This window comes from Oculina patagonica, chromosome 7 (genome assembly GCF_052425735.1).
Source record: "Oculina patagonica isolate OP01 chromosome 7, crgOcupat, whole genome shotgun sequence".
Classification (NCBI taxonomy): Eukaryota; Metazoa; Cnidaria; class Anthozoa; order Scleractinia; family Oculinidae; genus Oculina; species Oculina patagonica.
Genome location: NC_135764.1, coordinates 17,873,162 through 17,896,951, shown reverse-complemented (window position 1 = coordinate 17,896,951; position 23,790 = coordinate 17,873,162). Strand labels below are relative to the sequence as shown.

At 37.6% G+C, this 23,790-nt stretch overlaps 2 protein-coding genes and 1 pseudogene across 2 annotated transcripts in view; 1 reads left to right on the top strand and 2 right to left on the bottom strand.

The window, feature by feature from the left end:
- The window catches only part of LOC144661462 (bifunctional purine biosynthesis protein ATIC-like), a 97,621-nt gene that overhangs the window by 27,247 nt on the left and 46,584 nt on the right, over nt 1-23,790 (top strand). The window contains exons 6-9 of the mRNA XM_078522238.1: nt 7,288-7,366; nt 15,348-15,420; nt 15,582-15,803; nt 22,896-23,150. Coding sequence (XP_078378364.1) covers nt 7,288-7,366; nt 15,348-15,420; nt 15,582-15,803; nt 22,896-23,150 — 629 coding nt within the window. The remainder of the gene's footprint in view (nt 1-7,287; nt 7,367-15,347; nt 15,421-15,581; nt 15,804-22,895; nt 23,151-23,790) is intronic.
- Nucleotides 56-1,794, bottom strand: LOC144660944 (uncharacterized). The gene is made up of 3 exons (XM_078521664.1): nt 1,770-1,794; nt 307-1,398; nt 56-69 (listed from the first exon to the last, which is right to left on the bottom strand). Exons 2-3 carry the CDS (start codon nt 1,157-1,159, stop codon nt 56-58), a joined length of 867 nt encoding a protein of 288 aa, XP_078377790.1. The 5' UTR covers nt 1,160-1,398; nt 1,770-1,794.
- LOC144661465 (uncharacterized) lies at nt 15,795-19,384 on the bottom strand (annotated as a pseudogene).

Genomic DNA, 23,790 nt, shown 5'->3' with positions numbered 1-23,790 from the left:
ATTTTATTAGGATATAAGGTATTGTCAGTATTGTTAACAATGTTTTCTTGTACTGTTAGTACACTGTAACTGTAAGTAATGTAGTTAATGTTAGTATTGTAAGTAATGTTAGTTTTGTTTAAGTAATTTGTGGTATTGTAAGTATTGTTAGTATTGTAAGAAAATTTGTTGTTCTCAATAAAAAAAAAAAATAAATAAAAAAAAAATAAAAAAAAAAAAATAAATCGTCTAAGCTTCGTTTTTCTTTCTTCTCAAGGTCGTCAATTCCGTGCGTGGTTTTCGAAGATTCTTGCGTGACGGATGTGCCTGGTTTTAGCGCGCTTTTAGGGATGATTGGCGGCGGAGATAGGTCCTTTTGAGAGCGCTTTTTATCATCAACACAATCTTCTTTTCTTTTATCTTCATTAATTGGTTTCCGGTCGCTAATTGGTTTTATCTTATCTTCTTCTAAGATTCTTTTCATCGCATCCTCTTCGACGTTGGCTAAGGAAATGTCTTTCATTAACTGGAGTCTTCTGAGCTCGAGTTCTTGCTCTAGAAATTTCATTTCGACTTCTAGCTTGGCTTTTCTTGTTGCTGCTTCGATTCTTTTAGAGCGAACTGAAGATCTCGAGGATACGGTTTTGCGTGTGTTCTGTGAGGTTTTAGAAAGACCGGAAGCCACTGATTTGGGTTTCGAATTGCTTTGTGCCCTTTCTACCGAGTAAATTCGTTCGGCTAATTTTATCCTACACTCCATGCACTCTCTGTCTTGTACATCGAACCAGCGATATGACGCTTCTCTTTCTTCTTCATTTTCCAGAGATTTGTGAAATGCATGATGAGAATCGTTAAACTCTTCTTTTATCTGATCAAGGCTATCCCTTTCGAGTTGTAGAACTACCCATGATGGTTCGCTTGAATTGATTAAGCTCTTTATTTTCTCAATTTTCTGTCGCAGTTTAGTACTAGCTGCCTTCCTTTTGGAATCGAGAACCTCCCTTTGGTATTCTTTTCCCTTTTCGGTTAGTTTTCTTTCGCGCTTTTCTTTAATCTTGCCGTCTGTTTTGCCGGATGCCGCACCCTCGGATTCCTCGCATTTTTCTTCGTTTTCGTGTTCGGCAAGTGATTTTGCAATTTCGTCAGCTTCTCTGTTTTCTTCTTTCGAACCTGAACTCATTGTTTATCGTTTCTTTAGTTCCTTAACGATCTAATCATTTCTTCGACAGAAGCGACTGGATGATATTTTACTGTAGCGGCGGGCGACTCTCAAGAGTTTCAAGAGGTATCGTTGCCGGTCTTGATTTCGAAAATGTAAGGACTATTCTACAGGCTCGTGATCGAAACACTCAGATGTAGAATACACGTCTTTTTATTCCCTTGGCATCTTAATTCTGTACAACCATCGAAAGCCGTAAACTGAAATTCGATTAACATAAAGTATATAAGCTTAAAACTAACTAAAGATAAGTCATTGATTCGTGCAAAACTAGCTAATCACGTGGCATTTCCCGCAAGAAGCGATCGAAACACATAAAAGCTAACTTAATTCTAGTTAGAAAGTCTAATAAGAGGCGACAGCCTAGTCGGGAGGCCCTAGCAATAACAACTTAACTAACCGATGACTAAAACAAGGCAAAAACGAAGCTAACACGAAAAGTAACAATGGCGACTTATTTCCGAAAAATCACTACATGGCTAAGTTATGCAATAATTTACAAAGCAAATAAAACGAGAAAATAAACTTCTAAGCTTGATCGAAAACTAAAGGTAGAAATTTCCTCACTTACATATCAGTCCTGCGCTTGCCTCTTGTGGCTTGCTTCTTGTCTTAATTATTGTTTTCTTACTTCTTCTTAGTGTTCGATACGAAGGCGTGGAAACGACTGAACAAAACTAACTGAATACGTGCTTTAGAGCAGGAAATCAAACAAACGACTTAATTGTTCTTTGTATCAATGAACGGAAACATATGCGGTTAACCCTAGACTACAATAGACCGTACAGCGGTCGTTACACATTGACAACATTCACTTGCAATGGGATCATACTTTGATTAGGCGGGGCAGAAGTTTTAAGTTCAGTTTCTACCAATTTTATTCTTAAACTCGTCATTCGCCGTCTTTCTCGGACGGTTTGGAGTTGGCGCCGGCGAAGTCAGTAATATTAGGAAATCTAAAGAAGATTCCTTTCCAGTTTTCATTTCTTCGACTCTTTGTAAATATACCCACAGTATTAACATCATAATAATCTGCTGTGTGCAAATGCTTTATGTAATTTTTACCACGGTCAGAAAAGCTAGCCTCTTCAAAACGAACATTCGAATAAGACAAATAACAATTATGTGTTAGGCTTTTTGCTGGTGGGGTGTGCGTTGTAAGCAGGCGAGCACCAGGAGGTGAGCGTTACGAAAAACATGTTTTTAATCCAGGGTTAATTTACAACTCACCAATTCCGTCTTCTTCAAATCTAAAATCTTTGAACGAAATCGCTCACTACAACTTTGTCAGATTGCTTCCCCTTTATAAACTTCAATTTGGTTGGTTCTGATAGTACCTGAAATCTGATTGGTGTGACAAACAAACATACTTCACTGATTACAGGTCCATTGCGCCGACTAAGAGCTATTTTTTGAAAAAATAACTCAATAAGCATAATCATCAGCACAAGAAAACAAATGCTTATAACAAGTAAGGACAGCGTAATGAAAATAAGTGTGTTTGTTCTGCTTATGTGCTTTTAATATATATCTACAAATCAAATTAAATGAACTTATTGTGATACTGTTGGGCCTTATCTGGGCAGTTTATTGCACATTTACATGTATTTAGGGAAATAATTATTACAACTGCCAAGGACGGGAAAATAAGCAGATCAATAGATACTACATGCAACACAAAACAAATTGATCAGCGCGATCAAAGTTCAATGCGACTATTTAATAATTCCAGTCTGTCACTGTTGGACCTTATCCGGGCAGGTCATTGCACTTCCATTTGGAGAAATAACAGCTGTTAAAGAAGTAGATACAAATCAAATACTGGTAGACAAACTTATTGTGATACTGTTGGGCCTTACCCAGGCTGGTCATTGCACTTCCATTTAGGGAAATTACAGCTGTCCAAAGTTCAGCCCAAATGGCCTGAGAAATAGGTCAGCATGAGATGCATCTGTGTAGAGTTCAAGACACGAAGAGGAGATCCAGTCTTCCTCATAGAAAAAACTGCAGCCATTCCAGGACAGGAAGAGAACTTTCCACCACAGGAGATCCTTGTGAAAGGCACAGTTCAAAAAATGTGATTCGTAGGGTGCTGAACTTTACAAAGGATGTCAATCATCAGTGCAGAAAATTCTTACTACCCACACACACCGATCAGTACTTAGCCTATGACTCACACCATCCTCAGTCAGTGAAGCATGGTATTGTTAAGTGTCTATATGACCGAGCCAAACACCTCATAACAAAACCATCAGTTATCTCTCAAGAAAAGAAACATTTTTCGACGGTACTTGTTTCTAACGGGTATCCTTCTTCGTTCATACGAAAACTTAATAAGACCACAAGACCAACAGCCAACAACGAACCCACGCAGGAATTTAAATCTACTGCGGTTTTACCCTATATCAAAGGTGTATCAGGTTCTTTGCCGCTGCCTACAAGAACAAGGCGTTCGCATCGTCTTTAAATCTGACACAACTCTTCGGTCTTACTTAGTACGACCGAAAGACGCCCTAGAACCAGGCAAACAAGATGGTGTTGTATACAAAATTCCATGTGAATGCAGCAAAGTATAGGACAAGACAGGATAAAAGAACACGACAGAGACAAAGGCTTGCTCATACACAAACCTCCGCAGTTTCGGAGCACGCAAATGAAACGGGGCATATTCCTTTATGGAATCAAGTCAAGTTTATCGATCGTGACCCTCACCGATACACACGCAGGGTCAAAGAGGCTATCCAAATAAGACTTCATTCTAATAACATCAATAGAGATAGCGGAATTGAAATTCCTGAAGCATGGATACCTACGATCAGAAAGCATAACAGCCGTTCAACTACAAAGCGGACCTCTGAGGGAACATCATCTGTTAGTCGGAATAATAATGAGGATCGAAATGCACCAATCACAGCGAACCAATGTGCATAAATAGCTACGCGTAAACAATCGACCTCATCGCCTGATGAAGACTAGCAGGCCAGCTGATGGGACAGATACCGACTCTACAAGTAACGACAACACTGCTATATAATTATGTACATTTATCCCATGCCTTAAACAATACAGCCAATCGGGGACCTAGAAAAGTGTTGCATATTCTGAGGTATTCCACAGGCCACTTTCCACAAAGTTTCTCCCATTCCACACATCCTTCAAGTTTCCCACCAAAAGCCAAGCCAGCAGTTTGGTTTAAATTTTGCAAGCTAATGACAAATTTTCAAGCATGAATGAAGAGCCAAATTATTCTCTAGAATATAGTATAAATCTTTGGAAAAACCTGATACGTGAGACAGATTTAAACTTAATGCAGACATCAAAGAATTTTCCAAATAACAACTAGAAACCAAGGAACAGTTCATGCAAAACAAATATTCTTAAACAAGAATTCTCAGTGACTTACCACTGCCAAAACAACACCAGGACAAATAATTTATGCTGTATTCTGTTGGCTAACTGAATCAAAGGCTCTTCGAGCAACCTCATGGTAATTTGGTTATTCGATAAAGCGCAGACCTTCACATTTTTTTCTAAATACATGTAAGTGTCCAATAAAGTAATGCATTTCATTTGCGGTTGAATGTTTTATTTTTCTACATGAGTTGCATCATTGATGGTTCGTGTTCTCAGGTTTCGTAGCGCTATTTAGTTTTCACCACAAAAATATTTACCAGTTAGTGTATTATCTTTGATCCTTTTAAACATTAAGTAAAATTTGTTTTGTGAATATCTTTACTTTTCTTTCACCATGTAAAGTGTTATTTTTGAGCAGCGGATAAAATTTGAAAGAAAGATATGCCCGTGCACTTCGTGTTTCTGCTCGACTCAAAAAGATGAAAAACAGATGACGTGACATGAGGTGACGTGACACGAAACATAAATGTGCTGTGGATATGGTGTTAACTCCATGACGCCACATGGCGAGCTTAATAATTTTTTAACCGTAACTACATGTAACTCATAGCTGCTATCAGTAATGTCACAATTTCACTTAATTTGCCTTTCAATGTTTTCTTGCGTGAATGGCTCATTGATAGTTTTTTCTTCAAATAAGCATTCAATAATGTGCCTTTGAATGTTTTGAATGGTTCGTGCTCTCAGGCTTCGTAGCGCAAATTCTACAGTACTGTGCAAAAGTAATGCAAACGAAATCCGTCGAAATTCGCAACTTTTCGGGGCTTTTCGACGAAAAATTGCGAAATTTCGTTCGAAGCGAATTTTCGGCGAAAAAGTAGCACTTTTCGTTTCGTCTATTGTTTTAAACGTCGCAATTTTCGCGGCATATTTCGCTTCCTCGAATTGACTTCGAAAATTCGCTTTGTTCGACCCCTTCGATTTCGGCTCTGTTTCCTGGTCGGTCTATTGCCTTTTCTAAAGCTTGGCTCTGCCCTGCTTCATGACTTAAGAATGTCTTTTGAGGTGCTGCTATTCAAACTAAAAACGAGACCATGTTTTATGAAGTCGTTTTATTTCATTGCACCGGGAAGCCTAAACTCGACCTGCCCCTACCTTAGTCTGTGATTCAAAAATGATTCCTCCTTTCTATTAGTGGCGTTTATACTCTTCTTTTCTCGCACTGTAACACTCCCCATATTTCCGTGATACTGACCCAACTTCCACGTGCCAAAGCAAGTGGTCACAAAATGGCGGACAAGTCACATGGCGAGCGTGTGCTGGCGTATGTTACCATTGTGTCGAGGAAGAGTAGATTGGGGCGGTGTTACTCTCGTACTTTTGCGTGCAAGTAGGACCTTTTTACAGTAAGTGTTCGAAGTTCTTGTCGTCGCCTGTAAACTTTGTGGTCGCCGCGCCAGTGCTCACTGTATCCGTATAGTCGCTGTAAACAAGATAGGCAATTCTTTGAGTATGTGAAGGTATAAAAAAGTTTTTCACATCCAAAGAGGCTGAAATGTTTTCAGTAGTACCTTTATTTGTTTTCCGTCTTTTCTTCGGTCGGCTTCTGAAAACATTAGTTCGCGCTTGTTTTGTGCATTAGCCTCTACAGTGGTGTTCTGAAGAGGTTTCGCCCCAAGCATGTTTCAGTATATGTCACGGCTCATTTGTTACGACCGTGGAACGCGCTTCGCGTTAGTTAAACTATGGTCGGTGAAAGCTACATGCGCGATTCGAATTTCGATAGTCATTGTTTGTCTACCTCGAAAAGTTCGTTTCGCAGTCTCCGCGAAGTTTGCGATTTTTTCCGTGGGCGCAACGAAACTGTTGATTTCGAGAATTTCGACGAAATTCGGAGAACAAAAAACGAATTTCGACGAATTTCGTTTGCATTACTTTGCACAATACTGTATTTCATCACAAAAATATTTAAGTGTAACCTTTGATCCTTTTTACCATTAGGTTAATTTGTTTTGTGAATATGTTTATTTTTCTGTCAGCACGTATAGCGTTATTTTGAGCAGCGAATAAAACTTGAGAGAGCTGCGCGTTTCTGCACAACTCAAAAAGATGAAAAACGGATGACGTGACACGAAGATCATGTGAAGGGAAACAAAATCGTGCAGCATGTTGTGTTTACTAGCCTGTGAATACAGCCGCCTCTCATTCGCTTCCGCTACAATGTGCGTTCAGATGTGTTTACTAAAACTCATCACATGGTAAGGGTAACTGCATGTAGCTTATAGCTGCTATCAGTAATGTCACAATCTCATTTCATTTGCAATTGAATGTTTTCTTACGTGAATGGGTCATTAATAGCGTATGCTCTACGGCTTCTTAGAGTAAATTCTATTCTCTTCTATCACCAGAGGATAAGTGTTATTGATCCTCTTTCGATTTGTTTTGTGAAAATTCAACCTTGTTCCCTGAAAGAGAGAGACCCTGGGAACAAGGTTGCAGGATAAGTTGGTTTAAAGAACCTTTCTGTCAGCACGTTTACCGTTAATGCATAAATTAATTGCGGTTTGATATCAGAATGGAGTGAGCGAGTGATTGCAAACGATAGTCATTTTAAATACCTCATTACCAATCGGTAAAAATAGATGGAGGGTTCTAAAGCAGAAAATTAATGGTAAACATAATTGCATTTTGCTGCAACAACTGTAAAACTTTCCTTTATTATTTTTTGTCATCAGGTGGTGTTACCCTTTTAAGAGCTGCAGCTAAGAATCATGCTCGTGTTACTGTGATCTGTGATCCTGCTGATTATGACAGGTAATTGAAATAAGGATAAGGATAAATTTTAAGAAAAAGACAACACTTGAAAGTTTTGTAAACATGTTTTGACAGAATCAACTATTAGTCCGGCGGCTTAGCTCGAAATTTTAGTTGAATTGTGCACTTTTTGATACAAGCATGAAACTTGGCACAATGAAAGTGGTCACCAACAGAAATTTTTTCAGATATAGTGCCAAGCCCGAAAAACACTGGTTTCCATGGAAACCTTAATTTATTAAGACCGGGCTTTTTTGGATCTTTTCAGACCTCCGTAACGTCCAGAATATTTAAGCAATCACAATGAAACTTAGGAAATATATAGTATGTCCAAACACCTATCTTTTGGTATACGTCACGTGGGAAGATGACGTCACATAACGTGACAATTACATCATAATGTCAAAACAGCCGCCATCTTGGATCCGCCATCTTGGATTTCGATTTTTTTCCAAAACGTCATAAAACCGCCCAAAATTACTGCAAAGTACTCAAAATCAATAAAACTGTGCTTAAGGTGATTCCACTGAAATAGAAGGAGTATTAAAAATTTTCTGAAACTTGGTCCAGGTTACAATTATGTTATGAGGATTAAATAAATGAAATAAAAAATGGGGGTCACCGCGCTAGTTTTTGTGTAAAATGGATGGCATTATAGTAAATATACGACCCGCGAGGTATATATTAGGAACCCTAGTAATCCAAATGGGGATTGCTATTGTTACGAGAAAAATCATTTTTGCATTAAAAAATTAGTCTAGTTCAACAAAATAGACTTTGTTCTTATATTAAAAACTATTCTTATTGTACAGGAATTAAGATAATGAAGAAATTAAAGATTTTGCTCTATGCGCACGTTAACCGCACTACCTAAAAACGTGCTTTTTACAGCACTAAAATTAAAATATCTCAATGTAGAATTTTAAACTTTTCTTTAAATTGCAATATATTGTAGACAAGCGTATGACATTTAAATTATTGCATTAAAAAATGGGGGTCACCGAGCTCATTTAAGAGAAAATGACCATTTATTTCCCTACCGAGCTTAGCCTAAAGGGAATCTCGTAGTGTTATGTGCGTGCGCGCGCTCGTGCGCGCGCTAAATGACGCGAAAACTTATGCGCAGCTAGAATGCGCAATGCAATACCGTGGAATCACCTTAAAAACCGTAAAAGGATGAAAATAATTGCATTAAAATTATTTTTCATTAATAGAAACACGAAAATTAAAAAATTGGGAAAACATGCCTGTCAAAATACCGTTGCCATGGTGACGTCAAGTTCCTGACACAACAACTTATCCTACCAAAGTATTTCCAGATAAATTTTAGATAAATTCGCAAAGTTTGGTAGCGTTTGGTTGAATCTTGAAAAAGTTATAAGCGTTCAAAGTTAGCGCTGGCACTTTCCGCCCCTCCCTGTCCGGATAGGGTTAAAATCAATGAAATTTTGTGAAATATTTGTTTGTCCTGGTTTATAGACAAATACTATTATGCCAGGTAGTAATACCAAGTCGCACGTACAAAATTAAGAATGAAATGCTGTAATTTAGACTGTTCAGCCCTATATTTTCCTATTTTTCTTCTGTTAGCGAACGGTTCACCGATCGAGAGACCTGGACGCTAGCGCAAAACGAAAGACGCGAGGGAGCAGAGGGCGGGGAACGAAAAAACTTTTCCCATGCAATAATTTCCTATTTAATTATTGGTATCAAACAGATGGTAAAAAATAACAATTGTAAGCCTAATTAAAAGCATTCATATCTGTATTTATGAATAAAAATCAACAGTAAAAGGTTTATAAAAGTACAAGAAGAAATACTTCATGGAGAAGGGGCAGGGGGACCTTTCGGCTGAAAATTTCGTTGCTGTTTACTAGCTGAAAATAGGAAATTGGCGTTGGCACTATATCAAGAATTGATTAGTATGCGAATACTTGTAATCCTGCAAAGTTTGGTGCTTGTATCAAAAATCGCACAATTCAGGAGCTAAGCCGCCGGACTATATCATCATCAGTTACAATACCAGATCGAATTTGCATATTAGTTATTCAAAATTTTACCAACAGATCTAACCTGGAATAGCATTCATAACAGAATTAAAATACATTGATTGACACCACAAGAACATGCAGAGAAAAAAAAAATAAAATAAAATGAAAGGGTCAAATTAGTTGCTGATTAAAAGTGGGTTTCTCCCAGTTGATACATAAAGCTTCCTTGATATTAATCTGGAACTTGGTAGTGCATGGCAGGGTCCACGACGTGAATGACTTCCCAGAACACAAGTCCCTGCCTTTTTCTGAGGTCTATAGATGTCTGTAGACATGCGTGCAGTAAAAACAATGTTTAGTGTCGTCTTTTTCTTTAAAGTGCCTATGAAGTGAAAAATGTTTTTGTTTAGTTTTAAAATTTGCCTTTAGAAATACACGATTCCAAAGTTTGAAACGCATAGGGGTAAAACTATTGATTTTACAAGCGCTCAAAGTTGTGCCATTTTCACCTCAAAAAATAAAATTAATGGTCAGAGGAATGGGTTGAGTTTATTCCAAAAATACGAGCCTGTGACATCACTTGGGTGCCTCACGTTTGTTTGTGCAGTCAATCACGCAGTGAGAGTTTACTGAGTTTCTTGTAACCAAGAAGTGTTTTCGGGACGAAAAGAAGTCGAGCGTTTCAGAAATGACCGAAATTTTAGAAATATCTAGCAACCCGATGATGAAGAAACCTTTCGGCAGTACGATAACATTCGGCAGTGCGATATTTTCTGGCAGATCTTGATTCCCCTTACTTGCCTACAAGTATCGCTCATACCCATTCAAGTATTGGCCAAATCCATCCTAGAAAGACGGTGAACTTCGAAATTTAAAACGAATGGAACGAAAAGACTCCCTGTCTAACAATACACTCTGCTGTCCTTCCTTATCAAAGTCTGATCCTGCAGAGCCCAACCGATTCTATTGCAAGTGTATGTTTTCAACCACATAGTTTATGCAATTGTGCATCAAGGAGGAATCTGGCATAAGGCCTCCTTTCATTTATTTACTATTGGCTGTTTCGAACTCCAAAGTGTGCCAAACAGAGCGACTTGTACTTCGAGAATGGATCTTTTAAATTGGCACGCATAAGGCCGCCCTTTATTTATTTAATTAGTATAGCCCCTTTCGAACTCCAAAGTGGGATCTTTGAAATCGTGCCTGTGAAAAACTGGGCCAATTTTGCCTTTGCAGCCAGATCAGACGGGACTGGTAAATTCGTTCATCTGGCGTAAACGAAGGATTTTAACAACTTTGCTGGTTAGGGTCACCAGCAACGCAAAATCACCCTCGCAGTTTTCTTCACTTTCGCCATTGTGAGATCGATTTGAGGCACCTAAGTGACGTCAGAGATTAGTATCAAATGGTATTTTGACTGCGCGATTCAAAGACCATTTTTGAGGGGAAAATGGCACAACTTTGAGCGCTTGTAAAATTGATATAGTTTTACCCCTACACGTTTCAAACTTTGGAATCATGTATTTCAAGAGGTAAATTTTATAACTAAACAAAAACATTTTTCACTTCATAGGCACTTTAAACTAAAGCTGCATTCACATTTAACCCGAAACATGTTTAGAATAAACATGTTTCACCTAAACATGCTTGTTATTGCATTGTCCACATTTGTGTGTGTAATTTATGCGGTTTCAAGGTTCTTGCATAAATCTTTACATTGGCTTATTGTACTTTGCGAAATTGTACTTTGCGAAATGAAAAATCTGTACTTTGCGAAATGAAAATCTGTACTTTGCGAAATGAAAAATCTGTACTTTGCGAAATGAAAATCTGTACTTTGCGAAATGAAAAATCTGTACTTTGCGAAATGAAAATCTGTACTTTGCGAAATGAAAAATCTGTACTTTGCAAAATGAAAAATCTGTACTTTGCGAAATGAAAATCTGTACTTTGCGAAATGAAAAATCTGTACTTTGCGAAATGAAAATCTGTACTTTGTGAAATGAAAAATCTGTACTTAGCGAAATGAAAAATCTGTACTTTGCGAAATGAAAAATCTGTACTTTGCAAAGTGAGAAATGTGACCTTCCACGGGAAAACGTACATTAACGACTTCGCGTTAAACGCTTCAAGTCGTTTGTTAATCGTTCATTTGGCGTTTAAATCGTTTAGAAAATCGTTAAAAGCATTTGGAAAATCGTTAAGTTTTTTTCCCTTGTCGTTAAAATCGTTAGAGAAATCGTTTGAACTGTTTTCACAGGTCGTTAAAGTCGTCAGCAAAAGTCGTTCAAAAAGTCGTTAAAATTTTACCTGAACGGCGTTTAAAAAAGTCGTTCAATTTAAAAGTAAAGCGTCGAAATTTCCTCTGAACGGCGTTTGAAGCGTTGATCGAAACCTCATTCAATCAGCTGGTCAGTTTTTGGTTAAGCAGTTAAAACTGAGCTCAATTTGATTGTCGGCAATGTACCATCGATCGATATCCACAATCTGCAGTCGACGGTACTGTTCGCAGAAAACATTTTTTTGATAACATGTAATAATTAACATCGTAGTGAACGAGTAAGCAAGCAAGTAGCAATTCAAGTTCGTTTATTCGTTGAAAAGAAGTTAACATACATTACAAACATACCTTTCCCCGGCAACTGCTAAATCATGACTAAATGAACTGTTCTGTTCGGCGAAACTTCTCACGTGTGTGCCGAGCTTCGTATGTGAAATTGTTCGTTCCCAACACGATAGCTACATTTCTAGTCACAATTTCTAAGCGCTTTTCGATCAGCATTTTTGCAAACAACATTCCTTTTCAGCATTGGAGAATGTTTGAGAACCTGGAATTTATATTTTAACGTGAATGTCCAAAGGAACCAACCGACCGTTGCTGATCCATAATGACATAATGACATGACATGACAACTTCATCTCGATTTGAGTGTGTACCCCAAATTTTAGGGTCGTTAAGGATTCATATATTCAGTCTATTGTTCTAGCTCATTACATATTCCCGCCGAGTAGTTTGCCGAGAATGTGGCATATTTCCGAAGAGCCTAAAGAGCGCAAACGCTTTGATGTAGGTGAGACTTTTTCCTTTTGTTTTACGAAGTTTAATAAAACCTCTGGGACTAACTTGCTGCTTGATTGATTCTGAAATGTCACTGTTTAGCGTGCCGCATGCCGCAACAAGAAGCGAACAACTTTTGCGGAGAGTTTACAAATTATGTAGCATGGCGCTGGGACCACTAAAAAAAAAAACATATATATCGAAAAGTATTTAAAACAATGTTGGCTTAGCAGACACTGTAAAAATCCCGTTGTTGTCATTGCCGAAATGCACCAAACCTCGCAAAATAAATTTAAAATGTTGTACAACAACCTTCGACTCAAACAATCATCTCGCTCGCAATAGACCATTTTACAGTTGTCTGCTCAGTGACCTGGCCTTTGAATGGAAGTGAGGCTGGAGGTGACCTTGATTTGATACAGACCTCACTGCTTTTGTTGTGTAAATCATGTTGTTTTGATGCAAACTAGTTTGCATTTACATAATAAAGCAGAGAGGTTTGTATCAATGCAAGGTCACCTCCAGCCTCACTACCATTCAAAGGCCAGGTCACTTGGCAGGCAACTGTAAAATGGACTATTGCAAATGTAAACATTGCTGTCGCTTGTGTGAATGAAAGTTTCTCGGACGAAAATAACCTCGATTTCTTGTCTATACACTCTAAGGATTTTTTTCTGTGAATTGAGAAAAAAAAATTCCCACTTGTTTCCCGGATAACTTCAGTTTCTTCGTTTTAATTTATCGAAAGCAAAACTTAAAACTCATATTTCTGAGTTGTTGATTTCATATGTCGGCACGACAAATAGTTGCGGAATGTTTTTGATCAAACTTCAAGATTTGACAAGAAAAATTAAACACCACCTTTTATTTTTTTTATTTTTTTATTTTATTTTACTTTTTTATTGATAGTCACACATATATAGTTATATTACAATGCAATTAATGGTAAAACTACGTAATAATAGATTACAGTGGAGAATTAAAGAGAAGAGAAAGAAAAAGACCTGAGAAGGAGTATGGATACTCCGTATACAAGTTTTAACCTAAGTTTTCTAGCATGTACTTACTTAAAATTCTACTTACAAAATCTGTGATAAGGAGAGACTTATTATGCAACTTATTTGTATAAATAAAATAACGGGCATATAGCAAGGTAAAATTAAATTTTTTCACTAGCTTCTTATTAGGTAGGTTGGAAGTAACCCCAAATAAATATTCCTGAACTGACGGCATGAAAATAGACTGATTGCAAGTATTAAACCATTGCACCACTTTTGACAAGAAGTCTTTAGTAAAATGACAATTTGAGAAGGTGTGTTCTATCGAATCTGGTTCTCCACAATATAAACACTCACTGTCGTCTACCTTTTATAGAAAAGCATCCGTATTAAATAATGCCAGGTAACAGTACTTGAAGAAAGTAACTATTAAACTGTGATAGGTTTAACCGTTACGTTTTAGTTGTTTGTGTAACTGAAGCAATTACCGGTACTTCGATCTGTCGCCAAAAATATTAAATCCGGTTGACTTAAAGTGCTACTACCCGTCTTTTTCCCTGTCGCTTCTCTCCCCTCCCGCTCGGTCGTTTGCCCCCCCTGGTCGCGGATGTCAGCTCAACCGGGGGTGTACAGTGGGCTTCGTGCTGTTCTTGGGTTTTCCCTGGCGTCACGTTGGCGGCGTGTGAATCATCACGATGTATGAATGTGGCACTAACTCCGTTTGCATACAGATTTCGCTTTGCCATTCCACTACGTTTTGGTATCATTTTGATTGAGAAAAAGTTCTTACATAATTCACTTTTGTGGTCGGAAGTTACCGGAAAAACATGCGCCTTTTGTTTACATCACAGACAATGCGTAATTCCGCCGCCACTTCTTACCGAAAAAATTGAATCTCGGCTTACAGTGGTCGTCAGAAGTCGTTCAACATCTCATTTTAATGTTCTCAAAACGCTCTGATTCTATAAATACAAATCAGTGTTCACATTACTGGAAAATCAAAAAGAAATCAAAAAGAGAAGACTCGGAGAACAACAAACTCGCCAACAAACAATTTTTATTATTTATTTCCTTTCATATTTCTCACTTTGCAAAGTACAGATTTCTCACTTCGAAAAGTACAGATTTTTTCACTGCGCAAAGTACAGATTTTTCATTTTGCAAAGAACAGATTTTTCATTTCGCAAATTACAGATTTTCATTTCGCAAAGTACAGATTTTCATTTCGCAAAGTACAGACTTTTCATTTCGCAAAGTACAGATTTTTCATTTCGTTTCGTTCCGTTTCGTTTCGCAAAGTACAATAAGCCCTTTACATTTTATGTAACCGTAAAAATATAGCTCAAAATTACAATAAAGTTTCCATTAAATCTTTGTCTTTCTGTCTATGTTCAAGCCCTTCGATGAAGCAGGGCTTTACCAAGAAGACAGTATTGTCAGAATTTGCCCTATCAGTCGGTAACAAGATTTTTATTTTGTGAAGTTTGTTTTTGCATTGCAATGCTGCGATGCTGCGCGCTTGTAGCCGCCATCGTAAACTTCCGCGGCGATATTCTGCTAAATATTCTGCTTTCTATCCATCACCGATAATTCATATTGTATCGCTTTATTAGCCCATATTTTAAATGAACATTTGGTCACATACATGTAGAAAGCCCAAATTTGAAGCTTTTGGGTACTCATCTCCTCACCGCATGTCTGCCATTTTTAACTTGTTTAGTCTGATCATGATTGAAACTACCTCGTAACTGTAAAGGTAGTTTCAGTCATAATCAGACTTATCATGTTTCAGTCATGATTCGCGCAATGCACTGCCTGATGTGAACACTTTTCACAACGAAACATGTTTCAGTCATGATGAGACTAATCATGTTTCGGCCTAATGTGAACGCAGCTTAAATCATCAAGGAGTGTCTTTCTTATTTGGTTCTCAGGGTGGTAAATGAAATGACCTCCAGTCTGAACCATGATACCTTACCAGACACTAGGAAAATGCTGGCACTGAAGGTAGGTAAAATAATTGTTCTTGTGCATAGTCGAGCAGTCGTTTCCTTTTGTTCTTAAGCTATGAAACACCAAAATTGGCATAAAAACACATAAATGCACTTGACAATATTTTTTTGTAGCTTAAACATTACTTGGTGACTTGATCTTATTCTTTCTTTAAGGCTTTCAGTCATACTGCAAGTTATGATGAGACCATTTCAGATTATTTCAGGAAGCAGTACAGTCACGGAGTATCACACATTCCTCTTCGTTATGGTATGAATCCTCATCAAAAACCAGCACAGCTGTTCACATCAGAACCCAAGCTTCCAGTTAATGTTCTTAATGGTTCTCCAGGGTTTATCAACCTTTGTGATGCTTTCAACTCATGGCAGCTTGTCAGGGTTAGTTTACAAGTAACATAATTGTAGTGCAGAAAAACCACGACGAACTGATGACTCTAAAATGTTTTGCACTCTGTGTTCTACTAAACATAGCTCAAATCTGTCAATCATAAACTAAGGAACTTCCCACAGGTTTTTGCACTGTAGAGTTCTGGCCCAGAGGCCACAACCCAAGGAGGCATCATAGAGTTCCAAGTATGTGTGGATCTATATTCTATATTGAAACTGAATTAAAGTTATGTTATACAATGCTGAAAAAAGATTACAGTACATCAAGTGAATGATAACAAACAAGGAGATAAAGATGCTATATAACACTTCATTAGCTAATTAAAACATAAACCTTGTATTTTAAACTTTTTTATACAAATTGCCGTATTTTCATTGTGGCTTTATCATTGTGTTTTACAGTAATTTATAACTTTGACCACAGCCAGATATATATAAATATATAACTCCACTAATCTTTGATTTCTGCTAGTAATAATAATAATAATAATAATAATAATAATAATGGTTTATTTGCATTCCAAATAACAACTTTGGCTCTTCTATGCAAATTATAAAAACTAAGATATGAGACTAAGATATATAATAAAATATGATAAAAAGTTATGATATAATGTACAATAATTTGCTAAAAATGTTAAAAAATAAAAAATAAAACTAAAAATTAAGCTATAGTAAAAATATACAATGTGTTAAGATAATAAGAAAAATTGTAGGTTAAAATGAAATTATAATAAATTGTCTGCGGCTTTTTTCTTGTAGTGAGCTTTTAAGAGGCGGTTGAACTCGTGCAGATCACTGGATTCTCGTATTGTTCTCGGGAGACCATTAAAAGCTTTACATGCGCTTTGCTTGAATGTTCCTTCTACATAGTTTGTGTTCAATTGAAATTCACTGCTTAAGCGTAGCGTCCTATGTTGGTACATAACGCTCGAGTTTCAAATGTTCTGGGCAGTGAACAGAGTAAATTGACTTGAAAGCTAATTTAGTTAAGCGAAATTCACGCCTTTCTGACGTCGGAAGCCAGCCAAGTTTCAATAAATCATGTATGTTTGCATAGCGACCAACAACAAATCCGGCTGCAGCCAACTGAACACGCTGCAAACGCTTGATAAGATAGTCATTTGTGGGATACGTTACTACATCATTATAATCTAATCTGGAAAGTATGAGCGACTCAGCAAGTTGTTTTCTGACATGGAAAGGTGCTAGATGTTTTAGTTTTCTAAGTACAGACATGGACATATTTCATCATTCCACGTGAGGTTTTGGTGAATCTCAGTTCCAAGAAGGCAAGCAGTTTTAACCCTTTCCAAAGGCTGTCCGTCTACCACAAGTTGGACTTGTTGGTCATCAAGTTGGCGTACGCGTGCCATCGACGCGGTAGAAAATAACATGACTTTAGTCTTCTTTGGGTTAAGCGCGAGGTTGCAGTCATTAGACAAGAAGACAGGTGATCAAGCGCAATTTGTAGGCGCCTCTCACATTCGGCGATTTCGATTGCTTTGCCGTGCACAAGGAGCGTCGTGTCATCCGCGTACTGATGACATGCAACGGAACCTAGGTGGTCAGAGAGATCATTGACATATAGATTAAAAAGCACTGGGCCAAGCACCGACCCCTGGGGGACTCCAAATCTCACGTCAAGTGTACTTGAGGCTTTATCGTCAATCTGAACGAACTGCTTGCGGCCTATGAGACAGTTAGTCACCCATACCAGAAAAGACATCGAAAAGCTGAGAAGGTGCAGTTTCTTTAGAACTGTCTCGTAGGCGACAGTGTCGAAAGCTTTTGAGAAGTCAGCCAAAACTGCCAAAGTTACTTCTCCACGTTTCATGGCTCGCAAGATGTCGTCCTTTATCGCGAGCAGAGCTGTGGTTGTACTGTTCCCCTTACGATAGGCGCTGACTGTGTCCTTCAGGATACACTCGGGGCCGGTAATCAAAAAGTCACTAATCTGATTTAGCACCAGCCGCTCATAGATCTTTGACATAACGGGTAGTATGGAGATTGGGCGAAGGTCGTTGTTTTCTTTTACCACCGCAGTTTTTGGGATTGCACTGATACGAGCGATTTTCCAGGAAGATGGGAAAGTCTTATGTTCCATACAGTTGTTCAAAATATGGGTCAGTCGGGAAACCAAATGATCGGCGACAATTTTGATATACTTTACAGGGAACCCATCAGGACCACAGGAACAATCTGATGTAAGATTCTTTAGCTCTTGAAGCACCTGTTGGCCGGAGACAGGCTTTAGTGCGAACGCCCTGGACTGATTGTGATCGAGGCAGTGATTCAATGAGCTCCCAGATACTATTAAGAGAAGTAGGAGAGGCACCGGTGACGCGTTGTGCAGTTGACGCGAAGTGCTCGTTTAACTTGTCAGGGTCGAAAAGAAGCGGTTGTAGACTCGGGTGCAGAATTCTGTGTATGACCCTCCACACCTCCTTGGGCCTATTTGAAGAAAGCGCATTTTGGTAAAAATCTCGCTTAGTCTTCCTGACCTTAAACTTGAGCTGATTCCATTTATCTCTGTAAGAGTTCCATATTTGATCACTATTGTTACTGCGAGCTCGAGTGCGCAGGTTAAGGCACTCTTGTTGAAGTTGCTGAATGTCAAGTTCTTTCATCCAGGGGGCAGGAGGGCGAGTAATCTTAGTGCGCTTTAGTGGGGCGTGTCGATCAAGGCTTTCACGTATCAGTGAGTTCAAAATGTCTAACTGCATTTCAGGATCGTCAGTGGAATAGACCAAACTAAGAGGAAGTTCTTCAAAGTCCCTAAGGAAAGCTTTTTCGTCAAAGCTGCGCTCCTCGCGAATATATTTATGCCTAGGGACAAATCTTGTGACATGCACGTTGACACATGCGTATGGCGTGTCATGGTCGCTAATAAGCAGACAAGGCAGTACATCACAATGAGTGACGCGCCTGGGCATGTTAGTTATGATGTGGTCTATAAGCGTGGAGGAGTGTGCCGTTGTACGTGTAGCCTTAGTGACTAGTTGGGTGAGATTAAGAGTCTCTAATATGTCCGTATATTTTCGTACATAGGACTTGGTGGTGTTGAACATGTCCACGTTTATATCACCGGTAACCATTAACATGCCGTCCCATGAAATGGTTAGGTCGCTTAGAAGAGACTCAAAGTGATCAAGCCAGTCCGAGTACAACATCACTGAGTCAGATCTGTAAACAATGCCAAGAAGCAATTTGCTGTGCCTGTTACGGCCTCGTATCTCAATATTATCCATAGTTGCTCCATTGAAGGATAGCGCCTTTCGATGTCAATCCGCCTTTTGAACTCGATATTCTCTCTGATGTAGACGCCAACACCACCACACTTCATCCTGTCCCTGTGGTGGAAAGCATGAACATAGCCTGGTATCGTCACGTGTTGTGAAAATAGTAAAAAAAAAATAGTAAATAAAATGACAGTGTATACAGGTGGATGCAGCTGCATGTACCAGTATATAGTGAAAACTATTCACTTTACTAGACTAAAGGACAGTGCTTCCTCTTTTACTGCACATCACACGACCCGTGCTAGAGGAATTTGTTAACTCAAAACAACAAATGTTACTATGTGATCAAGGGTGTGGCTGGAGTGCAATAAAAAACATTGTCTGTTGTGACCAGGGGTCAATTCCAAAAAAACATTGAAACATGTAATTTACAAGTGTAGCTTTTGTTTTCAACTTTTAAAACAATAGCTTCATTTGTACATTACATGTGTAAATGTTTTATTGAATTGACCCCAAATTTGCATTTACGATACAAAAAAGTCATACTAAATCAGGAACACTAAAACTGCAACATGCGCTAAAGGTGGCTTCATAATTACAGTTTCTTTACCACACACGTACTGCTAGTGCAAATTTGTTGGAATCTGAGCGTGCGACCTGACGCAAGCGCAGGCAAAAAATAATGATCAATCACAGATTTGTGTTAAACATTTCAAAGGAAAACTTTACCCATAACAGAGTATTAAGAGCAGATTATACTGTTTAACTTCCAAAGATTATGAGTGTAAATTTTTCTTTATGGAATTCCTTCCAATGCCCTGTAAAAAAAGTGCAAAGCAAAGTTAGGGACCCGCGAGCATGCATTACCTGTAACTTGAAGGATTTCTATTTTGCTGACTTCACAAGTGTTTTGATCTGATCTAAAAAAGCACTATTGAGTGTGTTTCAAATGATAAATTTATAAAAATTAGCACATTGGTAGGATTTTTCTGTTTTTCACCCATATGAAAAAAATCATCAAACTTTATGAAGTGAGCATAAAATGAAGTGAGCATAAAAAACAAAGATAGCCAAAACCACCAAGAATTATGTACAATTTTTTATGGCTTTGAGAGCTGATTTCATTATGCCAAAAACAGGGAAAATTCACCGTGTAGAAACCTAGAAAAACCGTCTCGAAGAAAGGTAAAAAAAATCTCAATGATTTGGTAAGTGCAGAATGCAATATGGAACAATTGAAAGTATGATGTTTTATATATGTTCGTGTTTATTTGCTTTATTTTACTTTCGGAAAAACTGTTCACAGGCTACTTGTATTCTTTCCCAGGTGTTCCTTACGTTAATCTTTGCAAACGTAACACGACACTTTTGTTCGTTTGTAACAAAATACTTTTGTTTTCCTTAAAAATGCCGTAACATGAAACTCTTGTTTTTTGTTTGTTTTACGGCGACATCGATGACATTTGTTTAATTTAATTAAGTTACGGTTTAAACTGCACGAAAGACGATTCTCAAAAACTAAAGAACAAATCTAATCAAAAAACATCTTTTTCGAAAGGGTTTTTAAAACGCAGTACAGCTAGGATATCTGTTTCCTGGTTATGAGGAATCCTGGTGCAAGTTTTTGCCTTCCTAATTACGAAAGCGCTATGAAAGTCTAAAAATCTAATTTAATTAATTTGCGGTTTTCACTTGGCACCACGAAGTCTGCAGGAATCCTACCACAAACACGCAATACAAGTGATGTTCATGAGAGTTCCAGCATAAAACGTAGACTAAACTGCGCATGCATTTGGCGTAAAGAACGTTGCCCTAGAACGTCGAGTAGTACCACAAGGAGAGCAAAGGGTTTTCTGAAACAAATATATACGTTTGAGATCTTCATATGATAGTAACGTAGATGTGCTCCAGGTTTTACCTAGGGGTACGGTCAGGTGCTCCCCACCCCCACCCCCTCCACAAGGAATAATTAATTAATTGATATTAATTAATTAATTGGTGATTAAAAGTTTACACATTAGCGCGTTAGGGGTTTAGCAGATGACAGCCCACCAAACCATCACAAAAGTGCATTCTGCACTAAAAACTAGCCAAGTATCTCTGTTGCTAGTTGCAATAACAATGAAATTCCTGAGACAGATTTAAGGTACAGATACTTGATTGTAGAAATTATACCAAGTGTTATGTGAAAAATATAAGGTAAGACAGAAATAGGCTCTTGCATGCGCAACAACTTGCAGATTACTATATTGAGCGACCTAAAGGAGGCTCGATGGTTATTTTGAAAATTAAAATTATCTAGGAAGCCAATGTTCGGTTTTTGCCAAAATACACCATAATGATCAAATAATGCCCAAATTTTGATTTTTACCTGTCACTTTGTCACAAAGGTTACCATAGCAACCATTGATGTTTTCTTTTGTTCTCAAACAAGCTTGATTTTCTCAAAATCTAGATTGACTCTTGGTATTCATTTTTTGATATGTTCAAGTATAGTAGATTGACTACCTGTACACAAAATTTTAGGAAAATCTGTATGAGCGTTTAAGAGTAAATCAAGAATGAAGTTTTTGGTATTTTCTTATAATTTCCTACAATCGGCAGTCAATATATTTTAACAAATTAAAGCAAAAAGTCTTTGGCTTTTAGTTAATGGTCTTCGATGGTGTAAGTTTTTATATTTTAAAGCGCCTATTTTATATTAAAACGGTGTTTTTCTGAAAATTTCATTCTTGATTTACTTGAAAACGCTCTTACAGATTTTATAAAATTTCGTCAACAGTTAGTCAATCTACTAAACTTAAACATATCAAAAAATAAACACCAAGTGTCAATCCAGATTTCGAGAAAATCAAGCTTGTTTGAGAACAAAAGATAACGTCAATCGTTGCTATGGTAACCTTTGTGACTAATTGTCAGGTAAAAAATTAATATTTAGTCATATTTGATCATTATGGTGTATTTTGGCAAAAATCGAACATTGGCTTCCTACATAATATTAATTTTCAAAACAAAAACTACATCGAGCCTCCTTGAAATGGCTAACAATAAACCCTCTAATTTTTAACAATAAAACCGTAACTAATTATCAAAATATAATGAGAGAGAGAGCATTCTTTCTTAGTTTAGGTTGAAAATTTGAGTTGTAGAAAATGTAACAACAAATATGCATTGCACATACATATTGCATAAGATCATAATGAGAAAAAGCAAAAAAATAAACTGATACATCCTAGCACAACAACTGCAATGTAAAACAAAACATAAAAACCTGCTGCACATAAAGCAGGTTACCTTAATTGTCTGAGACAAGAGTAAGCACTCATTAGAGTTCCACAAGGGCAACAAATGTATTTATTAATAAATACAATACTGAAAAAAATGCTTTACATCTTTGTACATTCTTTTTTCTTGCACCATTGCTATGGACTGCTGTCTTGTCATCAGTCTTATGATTGTTCATGTATGAGCAGTTCGTTATTTATGTTAAACCAAGACCCAGCCACAGAAGATAGTTTATTCATATGTTTTGGTCTAGTGCAGTCCAGTCTCTCAGGTCTAGTACAGTTTATTTCAACATGCATGGGTAAAGTGGATTTTCTTGTCTGGCCAGTAGAGTTATATATATATATATCACTTGCTTTATAGGCAGGTCTCACTTTTGGACGTTTTACTTGGCAGATGACAACAACCATGAAGGGCTTTTAGGCTCCAAATAACCTGAACTGAAACCAACTTGAACTCCTTTGCACCCTGAAATTATACCAGGCAATCTATATGGTATATTTTAAGATTCAGCGTGCACATTAATAAGGCATTTTGTTTTGCTTGTCCAATTTAGGAGTTACACCAATCCCTAAATATGCCGGCTGCAGCATCTTTTAAACATGTAAGTCCAGCTGGGGCAGCTGTTGGCGTGCAACTTACTATGGAACAGGCCAAACTTTGTATGGTGGAAGATATGATTGACAGCTTGACACCACTGGCCACAGCATATGCCAGGGCAAGAGGAGCAGATAGGATGTCATCATTTGGTGACTGGGTGGCACTTTCTGATATCTGCGATTTTCCCACTGCAAAGATTATTTCAAGAGAGGCAAGTTGATGTTATTTTTTACGACTAAATTTTTAATTCAAAGGTTGAAAAATGACCATGAAATTGATTGAGTTGAGTTGATTTTATCAACATTTCGGCTTATATCGTTGTTTTTACTCACACATGTGCTGATACAAGCAGTCATAACTTTTGAAATACTGAAAACGTACATGTGATTCTGCATATTTTAGCTAATAATGGACTACACTTTTTGGCTGTGTAGAGTAGAGTTATCAGCTAGGTCCCGAAATTGAAATATTTGCTTCTAAATCAAGGTCATTTTTCAACCTTTATTCGATGCCGATCTGTAGTGGTCATTATGTCATTGATTTCACATTTCCAGATAAATCGAAAGAAAACTTGCTACTTTCTTAGAAAACTAGAAATGTTTATGAACAAATTGATACAAAAATTGAAAAAATATTTGACAGGGGCTCGAAAAATGCCTATTTTTGTAACGTTCCAGACGTTCCTGAAGGGGCAAAATATTTAATGGCTCCTAACACAGCCAAAGAATCATTTTGAATGAAACCAAATCTGTTTTAGTTCAAGTCTCGGTTAAGTCTTTCAGTTGCCAGAGTTTCAGGCAAAATATTTTTTGTTGCAAATTTTAGTGGGGGGGTTTTCAGAAAGATGGCCT